The sequence below is a fragment of the Arachis stenosperma genome, chromosome 3, assembly GCF_014773155.1.
Source record: "Arachis stenosperma cultivar V10309 chromosome 3, arast.V10309.gnm1.PFL2, whole genome shotgun sequence".
Classification (NCBI taxonomy): domain Eukaryota; kingdom Viridiplantae; phylum Streptophyta; class Magnoliopsida; order Fabales; family Fabaceae; genus Arachis; species Arachis stenosperma.
Window position 1 is genome coordinate 103,650,548 of NC_080379.1, and position 12,175 is coordinate 103,662,722.

Consider the following 12,175-nt stretch of genomic DNA (forward strand, 5'->3'; position numbering starts at 1 on the left):
AAACTGTCTACTTGGATTAATTTTAATATACTCACGCTAACAAAATAAATCTTTTCATTTTTTAATTATTTTATCAGATATTTTTATCATTAAATAATATTCTCTTACATATTCTTTTATCTCATTTAAACAAATATACGATAAAAGATTACACTAATAATTTAAAAAGAAAATTGATAGGATCTATTCGAGATTAACATTAACTGTATAAAGTTATGGATCCTACTCTGTTACCAGCAATCCTATATTTAGATATTCATACTGACATTTTCTTTTTCTTGTTATAGCTCTACGCGTATAGTGGAGGCTTGCTTTGCTTCTGTTTAATTTTTCGCACCGTCGTCAATTAAAAAAAATGAAAACAAATATCTGTTAAAGTGGTTATAGATAGAAGTTGCCACATTAATAAAAGTTTAAAAGCTCAAAGGGTTTCCTCTACTCTGTATTACGAGATGAGATGAGATGAGATGAGATGACTGATTAGAGAGATATTGAAGAGTTGAAAATGAGAGAGGAATGCAAAAAAGAAATGGGAAAGGAGCACAAATAGAAGAAAGTGTAGGGTTATTTTGTAAAAAGAAAGAAAAGAAAAAGGATTGGGGAGCCCTTAGTTTGGCGCTTTCGACGCTCCCCGGTGGAAGCCACTGCGAATGCCATCGAACCTTTGAATCATTCTTCACTCGTTTTTCTTTCTCTCTCTCGCTCTCAAAACTTCAAATTCAAAATTCCAATCCAAATACCTCGGGAGTCGGAAAATCAGATCCAAATCCCTCCTCCTCCGTCGAGCCATTGCCATTTCTAGAATGGAGGGGCAACCATGAATACTGAATGTGAATGCGCGTTCTCTTCTTCAATCTCCATCTAGATTCCGATTCCGATTCCGATTTTGTTATTCCGCTTCAGATTCATGGGGATTTGTTTCAGCATTGAAGATCAAAAGCATCACTCCATCTCCGATTCGAGTTCTAAGCCTCGGCCTCAAGGTAAGTTTCGCTTTGAACCGTTCCATCTGACGTGTCTATTGGCGAATCACTGACGGTAGGGTTTTTCAGGATATGAATCTGCATCGTCGACGACTCCGCTGAGTTCGATGAATATCAAAGATCTGCGGCAGAGTGCTGGATACTGCAATGTTGATATATTCACGTACGAGGAGCTGAGGCTAGCGACAAAGTACTTCCGCCCTGACTTGATTCTTGGAGAAGGTGGCTTCGGAGTGGTGTATAAAGGTGTCATTGATGATAGTGTGAGGCCAGGCTTCAAGCCCACTCAAGTCGCCATCAAGGAGCTTAATCGTGAAGGATTTCAAGGCGATAGGGAATGGCTCGTACGTAACTTACTTCTCTTTCTCTCTATTCCATTTATTGCTTTGTTTGCATGTTCATTCAATTTAAAATTTTTAATGGTGTTGTCTTATCAGATATTAACTAGCCATTAAAAGTGTTCCACTCTTACATTAACTACGTTATAAGTAGGATTTTAATTTTGAGAACTGTCGGTGAAATTAAGAGTTGTATAAGAATCTAATTGGTTGTAGATTGACAGTTGATTTTTTTTTTTTGGATAGTTTATTAAAATTAACTCATGGATCAGTTATTGCCAAAAGCCCCAAATTGGTTGTGGTTGACAATATAGTGTTTTACATAGTGCCTCAAAATTATTCTTCTAGAAATCATACCTCGATAGTTCATTGAAGTTAATCTTGTATAATTGATTGACAGCGTAAAGATATTTTTGCTTATAGTGTATCCAAGTTATCCCATGGATCATTTGTTGCCACATTTTATAATAGTTGAATTCATTGTGGCATGAAATTAGTAGTGCGTAATGAACTTAACTGCCTGGTTTTGCTCTCTCTTTGCAGGCTGAAGTTAACTACTTAGGTCAATTCAGTCACCCAAATCTTGTAAAGCTCATTGGATACTGCTGTGAGGATGAACACCGGTTATTAGTCTATGAGTACATGGCAAGTGGCAGCTTGGAGAAACATCTTTTTCGCAGTAAGCTTTCATTTGTAATTGCTGGCTACCTATGTCTTAGATCAGAGTTAGGTTCTGATCTAAGTGTGTAATGTCCATCGGAAGAGCTATTGTTGCCAATTGAGAGAGTTTAAATATATTTTTTTGTCATCCTTAACATGATGAATCATATTATGAAACAAGATGTTGGAAAAATTGTTCTAGTTCTAGATTTCCTCTTCAAAATTTACCCCTAGAATACCGAATAATCAAGGCACTTGATCTTCAATTCATGTTATCAGTATCCCATCCCGTATTTTGCCATATCTCCTTTTTAATATGGAAGCCTTGGATAAATCTTATGCTTAGTACAATTCAACTCCTGAAGACAATACTACTGAAAGAAAAAAGAAAATAGGTAAGGAAACTGCCTCTACTTTACAGTCCTAACCTTCCCATTGTTTATTGGTGTAGGAGTGGGCTCAACACTAACTTGGTCAAAAAGAATGAAGATTGCTTTACACGCTGCAAGAGGGCTTGCTTTTCTTCACGGTGCAGAGAGGCCTATCATATATCGTGATTTTAAGACATCAAATATCCTGCTAGATGCGGTATGTTGTCTTCTACTTTATACTTGAGTAAAGATATGACATTCTAAATCCTAAATGAAGTAAAAAGCATCCCTCAGTGTCTTGGAATTTAAAAATGAGAAAAGATTGGAAACCATTTTTTTTTTTTGGCTAATAATCAACCAACGTTTATCTTTGCCTTTACATTTCTCTTACCTTCCCTTAAAATTTGTTCATTGTTACTTTGTTGGCTGATTGTTGGTTAAAAAAAGTTGTTTCCTAGCAAAGCCATTTAGAAAAATAGTAAAATCTTCATCCATTTAGTAGTTAGGAGAATATTTAGAAAGATTTACTTAGAGGATGAAACATTTCTCTTTATGTCTTATTGTTCAAATTGACTTACAGATACTTCAAACTAAAAAAGAATTCTTTTGAGCATCTTTTGGTGCTCAGCTAATGGTTCCTTCTCAAGGGTTTCACTTAAAGATATTTAGAGAGATTGATGGGGTTTCACCGACAGATTTAGAAAGATTGACAAGCTTCATTTTAGTTGATATGTTCCTCACCTACTTTATGTGTTTCTGTGATTCTTTTTGGAGAATCGTTTGTCCTCAATAAATGCATTTCTTGGGTTTAATTCTCCAGTAAAATTTAGCATTTTATTTAAAACAAAATGAGAAGAGTTTCCCGCTCAATCTCATCACAAGTCTTCCAGTACCATTGGTTTGCTCCCCCTCCCCCCTTCCGTTCTTCCTCTTCATCCTCCTCTTGTTTTGGGAAGAGCAATGTAGAAGAATCAATCATCACAGGTGGTTTAACCACTTAAGAGAATTTTGTCTAGTCTTCGGCTATTTAATATCAACATATAAATTGGCAGGATTTCAACGCAAAGCTTTCAGACTTTGGTCTTGCTAAGGATGGGCCAATGGGGGACCAAACCCATGTTTCAACACGAGTGATGGGCACATACGGATATGCTGCTCCTGAGTATGTCATGACTGGTAAGTTTAGTTCTAATAAAATTGTAGGTCAATGTTTGACTCCATATGTTGGCTAAGCTGTGCATCAATATGAACAGGGCATTTGACAGCTCGAAGTGATGTGTATGGCTTTGGGGTGGTGCTACTTGAATTGCTTATTGGTAGGAGAGCGTTAGACAAGAGTAGGCCCAGCCGAGAGCATAACTTGGTTGAGTGGGCACGGCCACTGTTGAATCATAACAAGAAACTTCTAAAAATTTTAGACCCTAAAATCGAAGGGCAATATTCAAGTAAAACCGCAATAAAGGTAGCTAATTTGGCATACCAGTGTCTTAGCCAAAACCCGAAAGGCAGACCCCTGATGAGCCAGGTAGTTGAAATTCTTGAAAATTTTCAGTCAAGTGGGGAAAATGAGGAAGAACAAATGATTCAAAATGGCAGCAGCAGCCTAACCATTTATGAGGTTCCGAAGGGCGGCAATGGCAATTCACTTGAAGGCAGGAACCAAAGTCGAAATGATGAGCTTCATAGGAACGAACGAAGAATAGAAAAAAGCAAGAGTCAGCCTTCAAATCGTAATTTATCCGGTTCTTCAGATGTAATGCTCGTTGGTAAAGTCAGCTCGTAATTGGGTCTGAATAGTATGGACGTTAATGAAAATTTGTACAAAATGTTAACAAGTGCATTTGGTTAATGGTTGGTATTTCCAGATGTTTGCCTGTTGAGTAGAATTTGGCGAAGTCAATTATGTAGCTTGATCAATTTTCTTTATATTCATTTTTCCAATTTTTATCAACGAAGATGTTAATGGGATTATTTTCATGGGCTGTTGCTAACCAATTCTGCCGCTGTTTTCTTTTAGGATAAATGTCCATTACTGTCCCCAACAATTTTAATGGGCTGTTTCCAATCTTCTAGGCTTCCTTCTGTACACGAGATGATGATGATGATGATTATTATTACTATTATTATTACTATTAAACTTTAACAAAAAAAACTACTAGAACTTTTTTTTGGTATAATATACAAACATTTTTAAATGAAGTTTGCATTAATAATTTAATATTGAATTAAAATTAGGGCAATGATATCGCCCTCCTATGTTTTAGAAGGATTGAGCCATCTCTTTTTCTGAAAACACGTCTTAAAAGTATGATTATAGAACTTTTTTTTTATTTTTAGAAATATAAAAAAAATTCAATAATTTTTAGTCATATTTTTAAGATATTAAAATGTTAACAAAAGACCTTTTTTATAATACTACTACTATTCTTTTTTCATTATATACTTGCATGAATTTGTAAATATTTAACATCATCAAAGTAGGAGTATTAATATCTATCCCCTTGATATTAAATTGCAATACATTATTTTGTGAAATTTGATTTACGAATATTAATTTAGATCTTACTAAAAAATAATTTTCATTGATAGTGCTCCTCTCATGCTCAATAGGCTAATGGCTGATGATGTAAAAAGGGTTTTAATCCGTAAACCTTAGTTTTTTTTTTTTTTTCCCTTTCTTTGGGGGCTTAGGCCACGTGTAAACCAGAAACAATTTCCTGTAACTATTACAAGATATGGTACAATTAAATTGTAAATTGTTACCTAATAAGTAAAATTATGCGATGATAGAAGTTAATATATAGTTTAGTCATTTAAAGATTTTGGTGATATCAGTTTAATTATTAAAAGAATTTTTCATTAATGAGTTTGAATAAGTTAAAATATATAAACAGCTTTTCCGGACTAATAATTATTTCGACTATTACCATGCATTGGTCTAACCCAAATTAAAAGTTAAATTAACTGATGGGCTCCAACCAAAGGTTAACAAATATAACAAACTAAGTACCATTGGCAAGCATATTTTAACTATTGGTATGAAAGTTCAAAAGTAGGGAAGAGGATAAAAATAAAAATTTCATGTTATAATAAGGAAAAAAAATAATGAAAAGATAAAAGTTCTCTTTAATGGATAGTTGAATAACTATCACATGAAATACCTCATTTTATTTTTTGTTTATTTTTCAAATAAAATTAAGAATTCTTCATTCTATACATACAAAAGCTTCATTATAATATTGGCCAAAATAAAAATGCAGGACAAACCTGAATTTTTTTCACGAGAACACGGTAATGCTATCAACTTGAATGCATAAATGAGTTTCACCGCTTATCATCTAACCATTTTAAGACTTCATAGACACCTAATCTATTATGGCTCACCATAATTTTTCAAGTCCTACTCACCAAAGTGCATCCTACATCAATGCACTTCAAAAGCCATAACCTTTTATGACAGACACTAGCTAATATCTTACTTTACAGATTATAACTAGTAAAACAAAGTAGAAAGGAAAACAATGGCTAAAAATTTAATTAATTGTTGCCTTAAAAGATCCAAAGTAAATTAGTATCCTTTTTCAATGCCCTTTAATTTTTTTTTTTCTTTCATGCAGAAATGTTTATAAAAAAAAACAATGTCTTATCTTTAAACTTTAAGGGGAAGGGAAAGGGAAGGGGAGGGAAGGGGAGGGAGGGGGAGAGAAAGGAAGGGAGGGGGAAGAGAGGGGATGGGAAGACAAGGAAGAAACCTTGCTACTTAGATTCATCCATAGGGTCATGACGGTTACAAGATTGATCTTGTCTGGATTCCTCTGCCTCTGATGATTCAGAAACAGAATCTTCAAGAGCCTCAAGAAAAGACAAAACTGTGAACTTGTCTGCTAAGAAATAAAGAAATATAAGCTATATCAAAAATATTAATACTTGGGCAAGGCTAAATAAATACTATGGAAGTGGAATGACTACTTACATTTGCTTGGATTAATTCCAAACTGAGTTAAATCTATCTGTCCTGTTTTAAGTACCTATTGCAATAAAAAAATAAAATCGATAGTTACTAATCATCTTGGAAATAATGAAAGACAAGAACAATGCTCAGCGATCTCACATAAGTAAATGAATCTACTTGCTGACGGAAAGGTGGGCTCTGCAACAATTCCAATATATCTTCTGGAGACCACTTGCCCTACCCAAACAACAACAATATTACATGTATATGTAAACGGCTAAAAAAAAAAAAAAAAAAACTAAAAATCAATCATTAAATTGATACATACCTCAGGTAAGTAGGGAGCTAAACGCTGCTCCAAAGATATTGTATCCATCAACGGCATTATTAGATCTGGCTTCAATATATCACCAAGTCCCAAGCCTAATTGAGATACAAGAAAACTGTCAAACAAAAAATCATACTTATGAACATGATCTTGTCAAGAGTAACATAATATAAAAACTAACCCCTCCTATACCTGTGCTATTCCAAATCAAAATGGATAATACCAACAAAAGAATTTAGAAAGAAATAGGATACTTTATATAACCTTAAGTTAAAGGTACGCATTTGACAATTGCCCCCAATTATCATACCAATATAGTGGTGAGTGGACCCGAACATCTATAGTGATATGACTTTACATAAAAAAATATATATATCATATTTAGTTGATATTTATTTTCCTCTCATCATTGCAACAAAATTGCACTTCACTTCAGTATGAGCAGTCCTCTAATTTGATATTTGAATCTAATAGCATGCAATATTATCTGTTTTCACATATCTTTGATGCCAAGGAATGGATTAGAAGATCACATCATTACCTCCGTCAAGATCAAGAATATCTGCAAACATCTCATCAGAAGAATAATATGTTAGGTCTCAACAGTTAACAGTGCACAACAGAACATCTCTCTTTCATATAAGCTTGTATACCTGCAGGTCCAATGTTACTCAATATTCTTTGGAGATCTGCCAATTTAACTGGACCAGAAGATGTTACATCACTAGTTGCTTCCATACCCAAGTTTGGGACAACCAGGTTTGCAGCTCTATTAATTTAATGAAAAAATACACACGTTTAGTATCCAGTTGAGTAATATGATAAAAGTAGCTAAGTTAGCCACTAAATTCTTGATAAATCTAAACTTCAACTGTTATAAGCAGATCAAACTAAGGAAAACTCATAACCCACCACAGACGTTAAATAACACCGATTCATTTTAAAAATTAAAAGTAAATCTATTTGTCGACGACATGAATAAAGAAACCATGTGTCATTTGGTATTTATTACATTGGCTGGCAACAATAAAGCAATTGGTGGTGAAAAGCTTTCAGTTAAAATATATCTGTTTAGACCCTTATTTCTTTTTTTTTTTTTCCAGTGAAGAAAATATTTGCTATAAAAGCAAATATATCACATCAACATCAGATTTAAACAATCATGATTCTGGTTTAAACAGAGGAACTGAACTTGCAAAAGACAATGCTACCACATTTGTAGCCTCGCTCTCATATTCTATTTTAAATAAATCAATTTAGCACAAAAGGCATATAAATCCATCTAAAGTTGGAAGGATATCCACCAATTTCTGCAAACAAAGTGGAATCATTATATAGTTGGCCAGTGAACCATCTCCAACAGATTTTCACACAAGCAAGATTAGACAATTGGTCTCTATTTGGTGTAGAACTGATGGATCTAATCAGAGGACTTTTGCTATCAAAAATGTTGAGAAAGCTACCCTTCATTGTTAAGTCTTTCGTTTATTTTTGCACTCGTTGTGTGCATCATTTCTATTTTAGTTATGACTTGTACGAACTGGCTTGAAACAGTATTCATCGCAGTAATTGCAAATTACTACTCAGATTGCATGAAACCAAACTCAAATTTTGCATGTCCAAACATTCGCAAATATTTGAATAACCAAATTGCATTGGTACCTAGATGAGATATCATCCTCAATCATATCTTCAGAAACTTGAAGAGGAAGGGATCCATCAGCCTCTTCTTCACCAAGGAACTCTGTTAAATAGTAAATATCCCCATAAGACAATAACATGCACACTGAAGAAAGTATTTACATAGATTACGAGCTATTTTGAACGTGTTCATTTATGGCTTTATATAAACTTCTGTCAATAAAAGAGTATTAACTGAAACTACCTTTATTTTCTTCTTTTTTTTTTTTGTGGTGTTTTGGGGGAAGGGGGGGGGGGGGAGTTATTTACTTTCTAAAGTTTCCCCTTGGTTCTTAAAAGAATAACTAAAACTTGATATGGATATTATTTCACAATGCATATAACAAGAGTAGGATGCCAAAAGATATTAAGTTTAACCTTGCAAAACGAAGCTTGGAATTTCTTATTTAGAGAAAAAGGAAAGTTAATTATACCTATTGGTGTGTTAAGGTAATCATTCACTGAGCTACAGAGTTGTGAATCACCATCAGCATTTGGTTCCTAGATAAAATTCAGGGACATATAGAAAGGTAAGAACCAATTATATTGCCGAAGCACCTAGAAAGGAAGACAAGAGGGTAATTAGTAAACATATCAACCTGCATCCAGAAGAAAAACTTTCTATCATCACCATTAAACTTCAATATGTAAATCCTTCCAGAAGCTTGGTTAACCTAATCAAAGAAGAACCAGAGTAGTCAAAATCATCACCAAGTAGGCAACTCAATAATGAATGGTCTAAACCCTAAACCAAAACAATCATGAGCAAGCAGAAGAACCTTCTCAAAAATTGCTTCATTTGGAAATATTATTTGATCCTGTGTTAGCTTAGGTCAAGAAAAATCAAGATAAATCCAGCAGAAAGAAATAACACTGAGGAATAAATTATTAATCAACTTCATTCTTAAAATATATATATAGAATAAACATGATGAATGAGCAGGAACATAAGCTTGGAAAACATCAAAATAAGAATGACAATAAGTGGGGTGGGAAATAAAGGATACATCCTCAACCACATTTTGTGTCCGATCAAGCCACTGAAAATGGACTAATCCCTCCTCTCCCTGAGTCAAAAGCAATCACTTTAACAAAATCACTGATGGTCATGAGTGCAAAACATGAGGAAATGATGGACAGTCTTCAAACATACATCATCAAAATCATATTTAAAACAAAGACTGATATTCAAGAAAACCGTACCCTAGCAATACGAACAAGTCCTTTTCGTGCATCGGGGACAACCCTTTTTCCCTCGAATAACATTTTACCAGCACGGAATTCAAGCATAATTTCCTGCCAATAGATACATATCCAATGAAAAACAAGATGAAAATTACAACACCAGTGCTAACACACCTATCACATATCTCATTAACTACATTAAAATGAATTTATCCATCACATTTCAGATCATGATGGTACCCGACATTGATGACAAACTGCAACTATATCAAGCATACACATTATCATCATCCCATATTTCATGTCTTAACATGTTTTGGGTTGTGGATCACATCACATGATGCAGCCACAATAATCAATACCGTTATTACAGCCACCGCTGCAACTGCACTACACCAAGCAGAATTGCATGAACTCTCAATCACAGAAATCAGCCCCAGCTCAATTTCCATGTGGCCGCAATAGATGTAGGACATAATAGGTACTATGTCAGGTTGTAAACTCACACTGATCTCACCCAGAAGGCCAGAAGCGGCCACATTGTGCACTCTGACAGTTACAATACCACACAGGTGGCCAACGCCGTAATTCAAAAAATGAAAAGGAAACGCTCCATTCATTAAAAAAAGCAAGAGAGTCTAATAATGTTTTTTTTTTCCCTTCATTAAAAATTGTTCCAAAATACAAAAGAGGTCAATCACAACATATATATAATATAAACATAAGACTATATTAAACAGAAAACATTATCAACGTAAATTATATATTTTATATTTCACAAAAATAATAATATAGCCGTAACCGTAAATATGAATCCTAGAGTTTCTCTGATATAACAAATAAGAAAAGACTTCAGCTCAATCCAACTTCAGCCTAGCTTATTAAGTTACGTTAATGAATCTAGGCTATCTAGCCATGAGACAATGTTATTGAGTTATGTTAACTAAAATCCGTACTATGATGCACTTGTCCTTGGCTAAACATCGAGAAAATCAACAGAGTGAACTGGCTAAGTTACTGATGTTATATTACATTATTTTTTGTTCCAGAGAGATTAAAGTAAATTGTTAGGGTTTGTTAATTGAAAAAAAAAAAGTAACAGCTAGATTGAAAGTAAAATACAAAGAGACATTACCTGAATTGCTGGAAAAGGATCCGCGGAAGACGAACTCATCCCTCCAGTAGATTGCAATAAAGAGCTGCTTAAAATCAATCAATAAATTAATTAACTAATTGTAAACAAATATAGACATTCAAGAAAACGTAACAAATCAAGTAGCTTCACAATGAAGAAGTTATAGTGAAATTTACAGTGTCACAAAAGAAAGAGAGAAAAGAAAAGAAAAGCAACATTCGAAGAAAACCTAGAAGATGGAGAAGAAGGATGAAGAGACACGAACTTACAAGAACTCAGTGTTAGTACTAATAATATTACTCCTCAACTCAACGAAAAGCTAAAGGGAAAAACGAGAGCGGAGCGCACCAGAAACGAATTGAGGGTTCCGCATATTTATTTTTCGCACTAGTAATAGTTTTCTCTAGCTAGCTATCCAACCTCACCGCCCTTTATCCAATTCAACCCTCGTCTTCAATGAAACCACGAAAATGCCATCCACCTTTATTTATGTTTATTTAATTTTATTAAATATATTAAATTAAATATTTGAATTAGTATAACACTAGTACTTTTACTAGAATTACGAGAATATAAATCTTTTAAATTATGTCGGTTTTATTCTGACATTATAGATTATAGCACAAAAAATTTATAGAATCAAACTATTTTTATAAAAAGATCGTAAGGGACAAAAGTTTCCGTTAGCTAAGAATACTAGGATCTTCGTAGATAAAAAATCAAATAATAAGATTTTTAGTTATTATTTTCATGTGAAAGAGTTTGATTTATTACTAATAATTAATTTTAATATTCGTTATCTAAAATTTAAAACGATTTAATTTGTATACTTTTGATTAGATGTTAAGTTTGTTGCACAAATAAATTTTTATGTTTGCTATTTAAAAATAATATTTTTTCTCTATGTATATAAAAATATAATTAGATATTAGTATGAAAAAATTATATTTATAGTTATAAAATTAACTCAAAATTAATTTTTTTAAATAATTGAATCTTGATTTTAACTTTTAATCATAACATTAGTGTTCTCTCTAAATTATATTTAATAAATATTTGAAAGAAGAAAATGAAAATGTAGATTAGAAAGATAAATAGTAAAAATTTAAAATTAAATAAAAAAATTAAAAAAATATGCATATAATAACAATAATATTTTTTTAATTATATTATTTTATTAATTTTATTTTTTGTAGAGCAAAAAGATAAAAAAAATAGAAAATGAGAGAAAACAGAGAGAAAGATAAAGATGAAAACTAAGAGATGGAGTTTGTTAATTTTGAAAGAAAAATTTTTATTTTAATTATAATAAAAAAATATCTGATGACACATTTTGATTTGTCAAATTAGAAATTACTAATATAAAATATAAATTATAAATTATATATAAAGTGAGAAGAGTAGAGAGAAATAGAAAAAGGGAGAGAGATAGATGAGAGAATTTAAGAATGAAATTTATTAATTTTGGAAGAAAATATTTTTTCTCAATTTGAATAAGAAAATGTCATGTGGCACATTTGGTTATTAAATTAGATATTAGATA

General features: G+C 32.7%; 2 protein-coding genes across 4 annotated transcripts; one reads left to right on the forward strand and one right to left on the reverse strand.

The window, feature by feature from the left end:
- The first annotated feature begins 459 nt into the window (after positions 1-459).
- LOC130968393 (probable serine/threonine-protein kinase PBL17) lies at positions 460-4,329 on the forward strand. The gene is made up of 6 exons (XM_057893635.1): positions 460-983; positions 1,053-1,327; positions 1,865-2,000; positions 2,433-2,569; positions 3,405-3,528; positions 3,606-4,329. The coding sequence occupies exons 1-6, from the start codon at positions 908-910 to the stop codon at positions 4,133-4,135; spliced, it is 1,278 nt and encodes a 425-aa protein (XP_057749618.1). The 5' UTR covers positions 460-907; the 3' UTR covers positions 4,136-4,329.
- Positions 4,330-5,861: 1,532 nt separating this feature from the next.
- Positions 5,862-11,029, reverse strand: LOC130970530 (26S proteasome regulatory subunit RPN13). 3 transcript variants are annotated; one of them, XM_057896643.1, is made up of 14 exons: positions 10,902-11,029; positions 10,633-10,699; positions 9,516-9,608; positions 9,320-9,379; positions 9,092-9,130; positions 8,912-8,986; positions 8,747-8,813; positions 8,295-8,376; positions 7,286-7,401; positions 7,174-7,194; positions 6,633-6,727; positions 6,464-6,541; positions 6,326-6,380; positions 5,862-6,236 (listed from the first exon to the last, which is right to left on the reverse strand). In XM_057896643.1, exons 2-14 carry the CDS (start codon positions 10,669-10,671, stop codon positions 6,109-6,111), a joined length of 948 nt encoding a protein of 315 aa, XP_057752626.1. In that variant the 5' UTR covers positions 10,672-10,699; positions 10,902-11,029; the 3' UTR covers positions 5,862-6,108. The 3 variants fall into 3 exon arrangements, with proteins under 3 accessions (XP_057752626.1, XP_057752625.1, XP_057752627.1); XM_057896642.1 differs by having other exon boundaries at positions 10,633-10,696; positions 10,902-11,027; XM_057896644.1 differs by having other exon boundaries at positions 5,862-6,233; positions 10,633-10,696; positions 10,902-11,015.
- Between the last annotated feature and the right edge of the window lie 1,146 nt (positions 11,030-12,175).